The sequence below is a fragment of the Pelodiscus sinensis genome, chromosome 14 (assembly GCF_049634645.1).
Source record: "Pelodiscus sinensis isolate JC-2024 chromosome 14, ASM4963464v1, whole genome shotgun sequence".
NCBI classification, from domain to species: domain Eukaryota; kingdom Metazoa; phylum Chordata; order Testudines; family Trionychidae; genus Pelodiscus; species Pelodiscus sinensis.
In genome coordinates this window covers 17,374,079-17,389,735 of record NC_134724.1, presented here as the reverse complement: position 1 = coordinate 17,389,735, position 15,657 = coordinate 17,374,079, and the positions used below count along the sequence as shown (strand labels likewise).

Sequence of the window (15,657 nt, the reverse complement as noted above, 5' to 3'; positions counted from 1 at the left end):
GAAGTCCAACGGACAATTAGCACAGATCAAAGGCACATCACACCAGTGCTCCACGTGTGCCATCTGGCTGCCAGTTTAATTCCAGATTCAGATTCTCCTATTTTTATTCACATATGGAATATGGCCAGGCATGGCGTCCTGGATACTGTCTCTTGTATTCCCCTACAGGACTATTAAAATTGACAAAATACTTTGGCTGACAATCACAAGAAGAGAACTCATAAGAATTGGGTCAGGGTTCTCTCAGTAGATGCCCCTCACTTGAAGGATCTTTTCTCTTGATGAGGCCTTATATGGTCACATTTGGGGCAAACATGTAACAGACCTATCTACATGAGCGTGCCCTCCCCTAGTAGAGAAGTGAAGTCTCCAGGGAATGAACTCCTGACCGTCATATGGGTTCCCACTGTTATTTCTGGGGAAACAGAAGAAGGCATTTTTCCACAGTGAACACCTGCGGTACTTCTACTCTACACTAAGTGTGCTCAGATATTGCCACAGAGCTAACTGGTTTAAAAAAAACACAACAAAATATTGTCCTGGTTAGGACAACATTAGGAATGAGATAAAATGGTTCCCATCAGGCCCGCCAACAGGAGGAGCAAAGGGGCAGCTGCCCCGGGGCCTGACTATTCATTCACCACTGGGGCCCCAGGCGGCATGGTCCAGGTATCGCTGAAGGACTCAGGAGTGAGGGCTGTCTCTAGCCCCACCACTTCCACCCAAGGCCCTCCCCCCTCCCCATCCCTTTCAGGAGCATGAAGCTAGCCCCTCTCGTCTGAATAAAAAAAGGATTTCCTCTTCCCCAGTAGACCTTCCAGGCATTTTAAGAAATGACCTTGAACCAAAACCTCTCAGATACACTGATATTTTAAGTTCTGGTTTCCAATCAGGCCCAGGATATGACAAGCCAAAATACCTTAAGAAAGGCTGTAGTTGTAGTTTCTGTATTTACAGCAGAAAATTAAAATACTACATTGTACATTTATGAAGAAAATGTGTAGTTGGAAGAGTCTAACCCCAATTTTCAGACCAAATAGGTTTGCATACACAACTGGAATCACATCTTGCTCAACATATTCACATGAGAAATCCCATTAAGACCAATATGATTACTCGTCTGTGTAAGTATTATGTGGTCAGAGGTTTGAGGGCCAGATCCCTGAACTCTGGATGCTTAGACAATCTACAACCTTTACACCTCAGCAAATGCAGTCTTGCAAGCACAACATACGTGGTGAAAAGAAAACCAAAACACATGTCACAACACTGGCTCTTATTAGTACATGCATGCATTTAACTTATGAATGCAAATAGCTTTTTCTTTCACCGCTGAGAAAATGAAATCACTCACCCAGACCGCCTCTTTCCTCCTCTAGCAGGCATGGATCCTGCCATTCTCACCTGTCCTGTTGCCATCGGTGCAACTGGCAAAGTCACTGATCCAGGAATATCTGAAGCCATTTCTGTAACACAGAATGAAAATCATGTTATCCGCTATGAAAGGAGCAGCCAGTGATAATGAGGTACAGAAGGCTCTCTTTAAAAAAGAATCCACGTGGTACACTCTTTCCTTTTATTACTAAATGAAGACAAATCTATCCTTTGTGGTTTCAAGGACTGTATGAATTATGGCAAATTCATTACACTCTTGCAATAGCTTCAGTGTTGTCAATAGCCACCATGAGTGCAATTGGAAATACACAATCACAGCATCCAGGAAGCTGTGTATATTTCATTTACCTACTATCTCATTGTATCTTTGTTCCCTACTGTACAGGAGCTACCAATGAAGCCACGCAGTATTTTACTAGATCTCATCTTCCTGAACGATACAGAGCTACGGAAATGAATTAAGAGATGGGGCATAAATTTATCCAGATTAGGCAAAATTTTGAAAGCTATATTGCTGAGATTGGGTTCCCCTCAATAATATGGACTGCAAATTCTAACTGGTGTGGAAAATCCACCCAGGAGTTGGCCAGCAACTACTGTACTACATTAGAGATTCCAGGGAGTCAGACTAGGAAACTGGTTCAGATTCAAACTCCTTCTCAAAGTAATTATTTCCATCCCTACTTGCCAACAGTCACCCTCCAGGATCAGGGCCTTAATATTAACTTCACCTTCACATGCTCGAAAGCAGGACATAGGGCTCTATAAGCAGCAGGGTAATTAGAATTTGGATGAATGAGAGAAGCCTAAAGGACAGCAACATGCAGCCTCACAGAATGAGGTACTGGTCTGTGGAAACCACTATCACAAGAAAAATGTGACTGGACAGCCAGCTTTTTCTGAGGCTGGCACCAAAGGGCACTAGAGGCGAAGCTAACAGAGTGGCCCTGCTATAAGTTGCCCCAGTATACATCCATTCCACACTCAAGCAATTGATGCTTATAGGAACTGATGCATTATAAGTCCTCCCATTCCCCACTTTTTAATCGTGCAAAACACACACACACACACACACACACACACACACACACACACACACACACACACACACACACACACCAACAACCCCAATTTGTACAAATGGAAGTCAAATGGTATTAAGAAATGAGCTGGGCTGTTTTCAAGGTTAATAAGACCTTTCTTTGGCAATCAAAAATAAAGCATATCTAGCATACGTAAAATCCTTATTTAAAGTATGAAGCAGTAATGGTCAAAGTGAAATATGGACATTTAATCTGACCATGAACACTATGGATACCCAAGGGTGAAAAATACCTGCAGTAATATTTTCACTAGCTTTTAAAGAGTTTCTCAGTCAAACTCTTCTTTTAAAGTTAAGACATTTCCTTTTGCATTGCAAATTCACAGCGTTACAAAATTGGAGGAATATGCTCATGCCCAGAATAGAACAGTGGTATTCAGACCTCTCTCAGTTAGCAGCAAAAGAGAAAACAACTTAATGACACAGAGAGCAATTTATGACTTCTGAAACTAGGTGCAAATTACTGTTGGATAAAGGATGTTAAGACAGCTCAAATAATTCCAGACATCCTTTCCACCTGACCTCTCCATTTATTCCCTCCTCATTCTCACTACCTTCAGTCTCCTCCACTCCCTTTTAGCCTGTTACCCTCACCTTTCTCTTTGCTATATTATATCTGTGTAATATTATGTGATTTTGTAATGTCTGCTCTTGTAGCTTTGTCAAGTTGTAAAGTTGCAGAACTATACAATTTTATTGGATGGCCTGTGAAATGTGCACTTTTTGGTAACATATACAAGCTGTGAGCCATTTATTTTTTAGTATTTTTTTACACTGTTTCTTTACAAAAATTAATCACAAAACAAAATTCACTAGATATTTTAATTAGCAGGGTACAGTTAAGTAATAATAAAAAAATCAGTCAAAAAATACCCAAACGCCTTAAAATTAAGATTCAGGAAAACACTTGTTTTGTAGGGACTAATCTTCAGTGACAGATTAGATGGCCTAATAGTTCTCTTCTATCTCTGTCATCCACAGCCCTGATCTGCCATATGTACTCATGCTGAGTCCCATGAACTCAAGAAAAACAGTAAGGTGACAGAATCAGCCTTGTGAGTCTGTCTAGAATTACGTTCACGTCTGTAGGCCTCTTAGCTATCATGTCCCCACCTATGGAATATGGCTGTATTTCATGCCAAAATGCTTGGATTTTTTTAAACTGAAGGACATTTTACAAATGTGCATTAAAAATAACAATAAATTCTAGCTACAAATAAAACACTTATATTTGCTCTGGCCTTTATTATAAAGTTTTAAGTCTATGTTACTTATCAAGTTACACTTACTCCACAAAGTGAAATTCAAAATTAGATAAAATTTGGTCTGAAGGTTTATTCTAAAACAGATTTGTAAGTGTGTGTGTGTGCGTGCATGTGTGATTTTTATAATAACCTGTTTCAGTTCTTATTCTGCAGAGGAAGATCATAGAATCATAGAATAATAGGACTGGAAGGGACCTCGAGAGGTCATCGAGTCCAGCCCCCCGCCCTCAAGGCAGGACCACGCTCCGTCTACACCATCCCTGACAGATCTAGTGTGCTATCTTCCAACATAACTGAGGATCTAAACCTTAGCAACCTTAGTGCAGCAAGATCATTGGATTGGGCTACAGAGGAAAAGTATTTTTTTATTTTTTTAGTTGAATGTTACTTACCAGAAATTGGCCCTTATGCCAAAAATCTCAATGTCAAATACCTCCCAAGCTTCCCAGTTTTCAGACTCCGGACCTGGATTTGAATTTTGAAGCTGTAGCTCACTCTAATACAGTACTTGCTTAAGGCATTTAGACAGAAATTTCAGGGGATCGCAGGTGACCCAATGTGCAGCTCTACGGTTTATGGTGCCCAGATGAGAAGGACATTCACCTACCGTAATCAGAAACCACTGCTTCTTGTAAAGCTCTGAAATTCCCAAAAGGACACATTCTCTCCCATCTAAAATGACCATTATCCAACATTACCTTTAATCAGCGTATTACACAATCTTTGCTTCAGGCCAAGACACGCATAGATAACACTGGCCCTGATCCAAAGCCCACCAAAATCAATGCCAATTCTTCCCCTGACTTCAATGGGCTCTGAAGCTCTTCAGTTATGACAAGTGCAACATTTGCTACTAAATATTAGGGACCATTAAGGATGCTCCCTCCAGCATTCTTTTATCCTTTACAATTCATTGTAACAGGATAGATAACAGGAAACAAAATATCAGTGCATGACTAAATCTGAGTGCAGGGGCGCTGAAGGTCATTGAACTGAAAAGGAAACCCTGCAAATAATGGAAACCACCTGAAGCCAGGGAAGACCGCACCACCCCAAGCCCCAGAACCTGTTCCAGAGAGATGCCATTTATATAAGCAGATGTTACAGATTTGACTGCCAATCCACAAATTGACCAAAATGTTAATTTATTTCAGAGTAAATCTTAGTCTAAGGTTAACACACATGCCCTGTCTCTTGAATAGAAACCGATAAACATGTTTTATATGTACTACAAAGGCAGACATTAAAACACTTCTTTAGTTAATGGACAAAAAACAGGTTTTCAAAAATCAAGAATTAAGATATACAACCACTAAGAGATCAGAAAGAGTTTTACAACCTGGTACAATCACATTTAAGAAAACCAAAATAAAAAAGTCACATTTGTGAATTTAGAACTTGCCAGGTGACAACATAGCCACCATGAAGAATATTTCATAATACCTACAGTACAATCTAATTGTTAATTTAGTCACATCACTTTGCCATGTTAATTACAAAGAAAGAAAAAAAGCCAGAGAAATTCCACACAGCAGTACAAATTTAAAACAGCACTATTTTACAACTTTATTAATATTATACAGACATGCCATTAACAGGAAAGTTAAATAGACAATAGGCCAGAAAAAAAATATCATTACATAGGACAGGCAAAAGCAGCACTCCTTTAAATGCTCCCAACTCAGGACAATTAAAATATCAAATAAGTCATAAAATATAATAAAATCCCACCTCTTCAGAAGAATCTCTTTCTTGTGAGCAAAACCTTCTTGAAAGAAATTTTAGCTGCATATGAGAAACATCAAAACCTCTGGGAAGAAATGCAACTGCATTGGTATTCTGCTCAGAAAATGTCATCTCAGATCTGTTTACCTTAGCTGTGGACCATGATTCAGCCGGCAACAACCATCTTGCATACTGATCAATCTATTTGCAGCAAAATTACTAACATTTCCTAAATTAACCACAAAGATTCTGGAAAAGAGTTAATAATTTTTAATCCACACATGTAATGTGAACACTATTGTTACATCTTTCATTCCAGCAAGATGTACTGTACTTTATGGAGCTTTGCCTATCATTCTATTTTGCATAATAGGACATTATATACCACTAGCAGACTTACCTGGCATCCAGGTCTGGCCCAGGATAGGGGAAGAGGAGGAAAAGGGGCTTAGGCCTCCTGCTGATGCTCCCTGGGCCAGCCCCTGACCGTGCAGCACTCCCTGGGACCGATCTGAGGAGCAGGGGAGTGTTTGAGGCAGGGAGGTCACTTACCTGGGCTAGTGGCAGGCAAGATGGAGAGCCCCACCTACGGCTAGTCACTCTGTTGGTGATGCGGCTTTCCACCCTGTGGTGACTTTGCAGGATAGCTCTCCCCAGCACTCACTGCCCCGCCAGTGGTGACTGAGGACTGTGTCCCTCCTCTCTCTGCCATTGTATGGAAAACAATCGAATTCCAGGCATGTCCTATTTTCCTGGCATATCCTAACTTAAAGCAAGGTCAGGGTTTGGTTAAAAGGAAGCTACATACCAATTTTGGTGGGCTTAGCTCTTACCATTTAGGAGTTCTTTCCATTTAAGACATCTCAATGGTGCCTGATTTTCAGAGGGAGGGAGTGCTCACCACTTATTGAAAATCAGAGCTCTCCATGCTGTCTCAAGCTGGGCACTCAAAAAAGGAGGTACCCAAATATAAAACTAACTACTTGTGAAAATCTTGGCCTAAATTTGTAACTTATCAAGTGAAAAGGTGAAATTCCTGAGTCATGGATATTACACACTACTTTGAATACTACTTTTATATTTACATGGCAATCTCTAACCTTGGACTGGACTATGCTATTTCAACTGACATCAGTAAGTGTTCTGGATATGTATCTGAGGGCAGAACACGCCTGCCCAATAGGAGTTTCTGAGTCTAGAATATTACAGGATACCAAATAAATAGTGAATCAGAGCCAAGCTCCACAGTCAGACACAAACTTCACTTATGAAACAGCGATTTTAGATAAGAAACTGCTTTAACTGCTGTAGAGAGTGGAAGTTAAAAATTGTATTAGTCTACAAATATTAGAGCAGTATGCCAAAAGTCATAACAAATCTACCACTTAAAGCATATATTGAGTAACTGACCAGGGTTTTCAAAACTGCATAATCCAAGGTCAGGTCAATACTAGAAATTGTTATCAATATAGTAACATTGGTTAAGTGTGTGATTTTTGGTGACACTGCAGTAGGGTTTTTGCTGATTATAGCAGAAACAGTTAGACTGGCATAAAAGGGCCTCTAATGGGGTGTGTCTAGACTACATGCCTCCTTCGACGGAGGCATGTAGATTAGCCAGATCGGAAGAGGGAAATGAAGCCGCGATTAAAATAATCGCGGCTTCATTTAAATTTAAATGGCTGCCCCGATCTGCCGATCAGCTGTTTGTCGGCAGATCGGGGCAGTCTGGACGCGATGCGCCGACAAAGAAGCCTTTCTTCATCGGCACAGGTAAACCTGGTTTCACGAGGCTTACCTGTGCCGATGAAGAAAGGCTTCTTTGTCGGCGCGTCGCGTCCAGACTGCCCCGATCTGCCGACAAACAGCTGATCGGCAGATCGGGGCAGCCATTTAAATTTAAATGAAGCCACGATTATTTTAATCGCGGCTTCATTTCCCTCTTCCAATCTGGCTAATCTACATGCCTCCGTCGAAGGAGGCATGTAGTCTAGACACACCCATGGTGTAGTTCATTTCACGTACAGAACCTGGTATATATTATACTGCCAAACATGCTCTAGTGCAGACATGGCCAAAACCACATTTTGCAGTGACAGTTCAATTTGGTTCAGCTATCAGTGCTGGTGACTATGGGTATGTCTACACTACAGCACTAATTCGAACTAACTTAATTCGAATTAGTTAATTGGAACTAAGCTAATTCGAACTAGTACATCTAGACCTAAAAACTAGTTCGAAATAGCATTTTGCTAATTCGAACTAGCATGTCCACATTGAGTGGACCCTGAACCGAGGTTAAGGATGGCCGGAAGCAGTGCCGGCAGGGCATCAGGTTAGGACTTAGAGCATGGAGCTGCTGTCTCAGGCTAGCCGAGGACTGTGCTTAAAGGGACCCGACCCCCACTCCAGAAAGACAGTTCTCAGGGGTTCCCCGCTTGCAAAGCAGTCCTGGCTTGGAGTGCCCTGAGTGCCCACACTCGGCACATCACAGCACTCAGCCATCAGCCCGGCTGCACTTGCCGCAGGCTGCCATCCGGAGGGGGGGGGTATCAATCAAGGGGCTTCAGGAGAGTTTCCACCTCGAGGAGCCCGCAGAGCCAGCCCAGTCCTCCCCATTGGGGGCTCGTACCCCATTCCTCCCTCACCTCCTTCCACTTACCTCTCCCTAGCCCCCCTTCCTGACGTACAAAATAAAGGACACATGTGTTCAAAAATAGAAACTCTCTTTATTGAACAAAACTAGGGGAGACTGGGAAAAGAAGGTGGGAGAGGGGAAGAGAGAGGGTGGGAGAGAGGAGGGCAACTAAAATGATCAGGGGTTTGGAACACGTCCCATATGAAGAGAGGCTAAAGAGACTGGGACTTCTCAGCTTAGAAAAGAGGAGACTGAGTGGGGATATGATAAGAGATCTATAAAAGCATGAGTGGTGTGAAGAGGGTGCATAAAGAAAAGTTCTTAATTAGTTCCCATACTAGAAGGACTAAAGGACACCAGATGAAATGAATGGGTAGCAGGCTTCAAACTAACAACAGAAAGTTCTTCTTCACAAAGCAAATAGTCAACCTGTGGAACTCCTTGCTGCAGGAGGCTGTGAAGGCTACAACTAGAACAGAGTTTAAAGAGAAGTGAGATAAAGTCATGGAGGTTGGGTCCATGGAGTGGTATTAGCCAGGGGGTAGGAATGGTATGCCTGGCCTCTGTTTGTGGAAGGCTGGAGATGGATGGCACAAGACAAATGGCTTGGTCATTGTCTTCGGTCCATCCCCTCCAGGGTCCCTAGTGTTGGCCACTGTCAGCATACAGGCTACTGGGCTAAATGGACCTTTGGTCTGACCCAGCACGGCCATTCTAAGCTCAGGGCTCAGGGTCGGGGGTTTCACTGGACCAGCCTGATTTTCTTGCAAACCTGCTCCTGGGTGGCCAGGCTGGCAGCTCTCCTGCCCTAGATGGCCACTTTCCTGTGCCTAGTGCGGAGGTCGTGGATGAGGTCCACGATGTCTGCACTAGACCAGGCAGGCGCCCGCCTCTTGCAGACCTGGGCAGGCTCCCGGGAGCCGCCAGCCTTCTCCCGGGAAGAGGCGGAGGGCTGGGTGGCAGCAGGTGGCCGGCTCGAGCCGTGCCAGGTGCAGGGTCTGCTGGCTGGGTGCTGGCAGGCTTGCACCTATCACGGGCACCGTAGCCAGCCCGTGCCCCTTTAAGGGCTCCGGGGCCGGGAGGGGGGCAGAAGAGTTTCCCTGGTGGTGCCCAGAGTGGCCACCAGGGAAAGCTGGGGTGGGCTAGCCTCCCACTAGTTCGAATTAAGTGGCTACACAGCCCTTAATTCAAACTAGTTAATTCGAACTAGGCGTTAGTCCTCGTGGAATGATGTTTACCTAGTTCGAATTAAGCGCACCGCTAGTTCGAATTAAGTTCGTACTAGCGGTTTGCATGTGTAGCGCCTATCAAAGTTAATTCGAACTAACATCTGTTAGTTCAAATTAACTTTGTAGGGTAGACGTACCCTATGTGACATGAGAGGGTGGTTTTTATTCCCAGTTGATGAGTGAGAAACATCTGAGTAAACTGGGGAAGCTACCAACCACAGAAGCTGAACAGTACTGCCAATGCCAGCAGTTTAAATATCATGAGTGAGACCCCCCTCACCAATCTCCAACCAATATGACATCCTAAAAGTCATGCAATTCTTCAAAAGAATAAATCATGTTTTGGGGGTAGGGGCATCTTCCTGTTTTTAAATTCTCTTTGTTCAGCCCCAACATACCTGTGATCAGAATTCCCTCTAGTTTCCCCATGCATGTGCGGAATGATTTTTGTTATGTGCACCAATATGGAGGTGATGTGTCACACATTACTTCCATATTAGTGTACATAAAAACTCATGTGGCAGGGATGGGACTGAAAGGTCCAGAATGTGTGAGGGGACTCCAGGCTGGGGGTGAGGGATTTGGGGTACAGGCTGACCTGAGGCTATAGTGAGAAGAGGCACCTCTTCCTGTCACCAAATTGCTGGAGTTAGGACCACGGGATAGGTGCCTCTCCCTGGCCGTGGCAATTCCAACCGGGACTGGGTTCAGGCTGGAGGAGGGTCTGTGCAGCTTCCAGGAAATTTAGCAATTATTAAAAGGCTGAAAATCCAACCTAAACTGCATGCAAAATGTGCACAAAAATATGTAGGCACTAGCTCCCCTATTCCTCCCTACCTCCACAGCAAGTGGTTCATCGCTAATTCACCTTCATCTCTTCTCTCATTCCCATTTTTTAAATTCCTCTCTTTTTAGCATACTAACATCTGCCAGCTTGGGAAAGGAGGCACATCTAGCACTACTTTCCAGCAAATAAATACAGCAGGCATTGCTGACAGCTTCCAGTGAGCAAGGATCCACCTTCATGGTGGAAGGAGAATTTGCTTGAACTTCAATTGCTCGAAAGAGGAGAGGATGAAGAAGAATCCCTAGTTGTCTATTAAAGTGGGTTTTAGTCACAAAAGCTTATGCCCTAATATATCGGTCTCTATGGTGCCAAAGGACTTGGGATGTTAGTGAGTAATCGACTGGAGTATCAACTACTCGCTCTCCTGGGAGGACAGGAGCTGGTGCTGGGAGGGGGGGGAGATCAGCTTAAAACCGGTTCCCCCCAGCACTGGCTCCGTGGTGCTGCCTGCCCCCCACCCCGCTTCCTCTATTGGGGCCAAGGCTCACTGTGGGCACAGGCTGCTTCGGCAGCCCTGAGTAGTTAACTACGTGGCTACCCAGTTTGCACATGCAGTTGTCCACTTGTGAGTGCAATTGTGCCTGATTATTTGACACTCGGGTTATGCCTTCACTGCAGAGCTAACCGGGGCTTTTATTTTGGTTGCTGATCTTAATTATGCTCTGGTTCACACAGAAAAACCATGATCCAGATTTAGTGCTGCTTTCTGAAGGACTGTTCCCACTCCAAGAAAATGAAAACCTCAGAATTAAGACTGAGGGTACACAGAATTCCTGGGTTATCAGCATCAGGAGGGTCTGAGCACGTGGATTAGCCTAGCCCAGGTGTGAGTAGCTCTACACAAGTTACTATGTCCTCACTGATGCTGCACACCCCCATGTCTGCAACTTGTGGGGACATACCCTCTGGCTTTTAGCACTGAAGTAAGCTGAGCCTTTTCCAGTAAATTGTGAGAGAACTTCTCTATCTTTCTACACAGAGAAAGGCAACTGAAGAAAAGTATTGGAGAATTACCAACACTCAGGTGGGCAGGTTATGAGCCACTGTAAAAACGGCATCTAGGCTTCAGCATACAGTCCCCAGGATAAGACAACAATCTTGAGCTAAAAGCTGCACTAAATCTGGCTGTCGGGGAAGGGAGGGGAAAGAGAGGGTTTGGGATCAGAGTTAATGGCAACAACTGAGAGCCCAGGTTAGCTCTGCAGTGAAGAGATACCCTGAGAGTCCAATAGTCTGGCATAGTCTCACTCATGGTTACATGCCCATTTTCTGATTACGTGTGCAAATCAGGCAGCCACATAGCTAACCATCCCACCTGCTTAAGCAAAAATATGGGTTTTACCTGCAATTCATTGGCCGATCTGCAGAGGCTTCACAGTTGACATTGAAAATCTGTCCTGGAATTGAGGGAATCTTTACACACGTTAAGGATCGGATCCCTGTTGTTTAAAGTGTCATAGCTCAGTTGAAATTAATAGACCTATGACAATTTTCACCAGCCGAGGATCTAGCCTTAGGCTCTCACACAGACAGAATATATTACCATAGATAGATATAATGGGGATCTTTAGGGATGTACATTTTAATTTGTCCTTGTTTTGTTGAGATATTCAAGATCATTTGATCAATTTCCTCCCATTTAATAAGCATTAATCAAATGATTCTCCATCACAAAAAGATTAGCCTCCCCCCACAATGCAGCATGTCTATTTAGAAGAAATTATCATTCTCTCTCCTCCTATGATGCATTCATTGTGCTTAAAATAACCTCATAATTATAAGCTGTGTGCACAAAAAAGACAAAGTTCCTCCAATATTTTTTGTAAATTTTGCATACTCTATTAGGACTAAACTGCAATATAGGATTGTTATATCACACATGCAGCATCAGATTGATAAAATCTCAAATTTAATACGCAATGACTTAATCCATTAACTTCCAAACTGAAGCAATGAAACATACACCCAAAGTACGCAATAAAACAAAAGAGGAAAACTAAGGAAGTGTAATGATTCTTCAAAGAGATTGTGCTTAGACCATTAACTTACCATTTATTTTTTTTATTTAGTTTGTTTGGTTTATTTTGGTTGGCATTCCACCAGAAATTCATGTACAGGAAATGTGTTTTCCTGGTTAAAATGGAACACTTAATAGATGAAACACAAAAAAACGGTAGGACATAAAGTGGAAATTGTAACACCAAAGTGAGAAAACTAGACATAATATTGTGTTACATTTAAAAAATTACACATATCAGTCCAAAGGCAATCACTATTTATTACTTGAAAATGATTGGCAAGATTCTTGTCTCTGTTCCATCAGAACATACACAATCTTAGTGGAGTTACTCGGGATTTATTCTTGTATAACAGAGTCTCTCTCAGTGTGAGCAAAAGTAAATTATTTTACTGTATTTGCTGAAATCCAGACTGTGCACAAATCTTGTCACATTTTCCTCCACAACATTTCTAAGATCTGACATTTTTTGTCTAAATCGAAAAATTCTCACCTACATTCTCTTATCTCCAGTCTTGCCTTCTATAATAACTTATCCTTTTCCTCCAAATCCTACCTTATTATCTTGTTACATCCCCCCCCCCCAAACACACACACTATTACATCATGTTTGAAATGATCTGTAGACTCTTCTGGGACATCGTGTCTTTTTATCCATTTAGGAGAATGCCTAGTAAACTTTTGGGCTTTGAGACAAAGAATTATAACTGTTCAACACTTTATTATTCACTATTCATTAAAGATTATTTTTATTCCACCCATCTTTAAATTATTTATGAAAAAAACAATACTTCATTTTTAATGTCAGTGTCACCATCACCAATGTCTGGCTTTTATCTTTGCATCTTGATCAGTATTAATTACTTTGATCAAGAGAAGATGATTTAGAGTTCTAAATATGTCAATTATTGGTCATTTGCATCCAGAGCTATATTATTCATACAAAAGACTCAGCTGTCAGTTTCCATGAATTATTTTACAGCTGCCTTATAAATAAATAAATAAAATAAATCAGACCAATGTTATTCAGGGCTGTTCCAAAGTTTAAATCATTTAAATCTATTAAGTAGGGATGTAAAGTTTCGATCATTTGGCTAATTGAATAGTCGATGCAATTTGCAATCTGCAATATGCATCGACTATTCGATTAGTTGATAAAGGCACTTCCACCTTTGAAGTGTAGCAACAGCCCTGTACTTCAAAGGCAAAAGCACTGTGGGGAACACGGGGACAGCAGGGCACTCAAGCAGTCCCCCACTGGTCCCATGCTTCCCACGGCATTTCAAAGCAGCAGTGTGTCTCATGGAGCCTGGGGTCAGCTGGGACTCCCCCAAAGCTGCCACTCAGAAGCACCCTCTCCTCTTTCCCCCCACCTTTCTGCCTCTGATAGAGGCAGCAAGGGGGGAAGCGACTAGTCAACTAGCCTGTCAACTATCTGATAAGCATTTGCTTATCAGATAGTTGACTAGTCATTCACATCCCTACTATTAACTTCACAAAAACACAGTAAATAATATTCAATAGACAATGATTTGTCTATTGACAAGTAGTGGATAGTATATCTACTCAAAATAATGACAAACTAATTTTAACTAGCTGCAGCAAGAGACCAGTAACAGCCTTCCTGAGTAGCCAAACCTTGTCACTGCTCTCCCTAGCTGTATTATCTCCATCCATGAAATTATATGAAAGTTTGATTACATGATTTGAGATGCAGTAGATTCATGATCTCTGTCCATACTTTCTGTTAAGCCAACTACAATACAAAACTGTTACCAAAGCATCTTGAATGTAGAATTCAGAGCAGTTTTTCTAAATTTAACTTTCAGCTAGAGTTGGGGAATACTACAGGTTGGGACTCTCTGGTCCAACAACATCTGTGGTCCAGCGCAGGAGCTGGTCCGTGGTCTAGCAGCAAGGAGACTTGAGGGACCTGTAGGGTAGCGGGCTGCCCGCAATGAGCTGCTGGCTGGGCCACCCAGCGTACAGTAGCAGGGCTGCCCAATGGGGCTGGGAGACGTGGTGCTTGACAGCCTAGTGAGACTGGGAGCTGTGGCAGTGGCTGCCTACATGGCTGCCCAATGGGGCCAGCAGAGCAGCAGGGCCAGCAGTAGGGGGTGAGCCAGCTGGGAGGCCAGAAGGCCGGGCTAGCGCTGTGGGGGGCCAGTGGCAAGGTAGTCAGAAATGATCTCCCCTGGTCTGGAAAATCCCTCATCCAGGACCAATCAGGTCCTGAAGGTATCTAACCTCTACCAGCAGATTTCTACTAATAATTATTTGATTTCCTTTCATCGTGCCTAGACTCCTTTTACAAATGCTTTTCATAAGCATCCTTGCAATCCAGTTTTATTGGCATGAATATTGACAGAAATCCATGTGCACAAATACAGCAGACACAAAATTTTAAATTTGGCTCCATCACTAGTTTATTATGAGAATCAAAAGATATCATCTGACTTTACTGTATCAAACATAAACAGAGTACAAATTAGGGATGTAAGCAAGTAGTTGAGTCAAGTACTTGCTTCCCTCTTCCCCCCGCTGCCTCTGAATCAGAGGCAGCAGGAATGGAGAAAGAGGAATCGGTGCTGGGGGGCAGCAGGAGAGCAAGGGGAGGCTTCAGCAAATAGGGGCTGCTGGACCTGGCACAAGCAGGGGCTGCTAAGCCTGGTGCCAGGACCACTCCAGTTCTGCCTTTTAAAGGTAGTAAGAGCTGTCTGCTCAGTTTGGCTCGTGCCGGCTCTGGGAGCTATACCCCCATATCTCTACAGCTATACCCCCGTACCTCCCCTTATCAACTACAGGCAGTCCCCGAGTTACGCGGATCCGACTTATGTCAGATCTGCACTTACGAACGGGGCTTTCTCACCCAGAGCACAGCGGTCCCGCCACCTCGACCTCCGGGGCGAGAAAAGCTGCTCCGGGTGCCCCTGGTCTGCTGGGGACCGTCAACAAAACAAGGACAAATTAAAATGTACATCCCTAAAGATCCCCATTATATCTATCTATGGTAATATATTCTGTCTGTGTGAGAGCCTAAGGCTAGATCCTCGGCTGGTGAAAATTGTCATAGGTCTATTAATTTCAACTGAGCTATGACACTTTAAACAACAGGGATCAGATCCTTAACGTGTGTAAAGATTCCCTCAATTCCAGGACAGATTTTCAATGTCAACTGTGAAGCCTCTGCAGATCGGCCAATGAATTGCAGGTAAAACCCATATTTTTGCTTAAGCAGGTGGGATGGTTAGCTATGTGGCTGCCTGATTTGCACACATAATCAGAAAATGGGCATGTAACCATGAGTGAGACTATGCCAGACTATTGGACTCTCAGGGTATCTCTTCACTGCAGAGCTAACCTGGGCTCTCAGTTGTTGCCATTAACTCTGATCCCAAACCCTCTCTTTCCCCTCCCTTCCCCGCTACTCGAGCAACAC

General features: G+C 43.2%; 1 protein-coding gene across 6 annotated transcripts in view; it reads right to left on the bottom strand.

Moving 5' to 3' along the window:
- ARNT2 (aryl hydrocarbon receptor nuclear translocator 2) overlaps nucleotides 1-15,657 on the bottom strand; it is a 174,826-nt gene that overhangs the window by 129,834 nt on the left and 29,335 nt on the right. For all 6 annotated transcript variants that reach the window (XM_075897103.1, XM_075897104.1, XM_075897105.1 and 3 more), the window contains exon 2: nucleotides 1,355-1,466. In XM_075897103.1, the coding sequence (XP_075753218.1) occupies nucleotides 1,355-1,466 (112 nt within the window). The remainder of the gene's footprint in view (nucleotides 1-1,354; nucleotides 1,467-15,657) is intronic.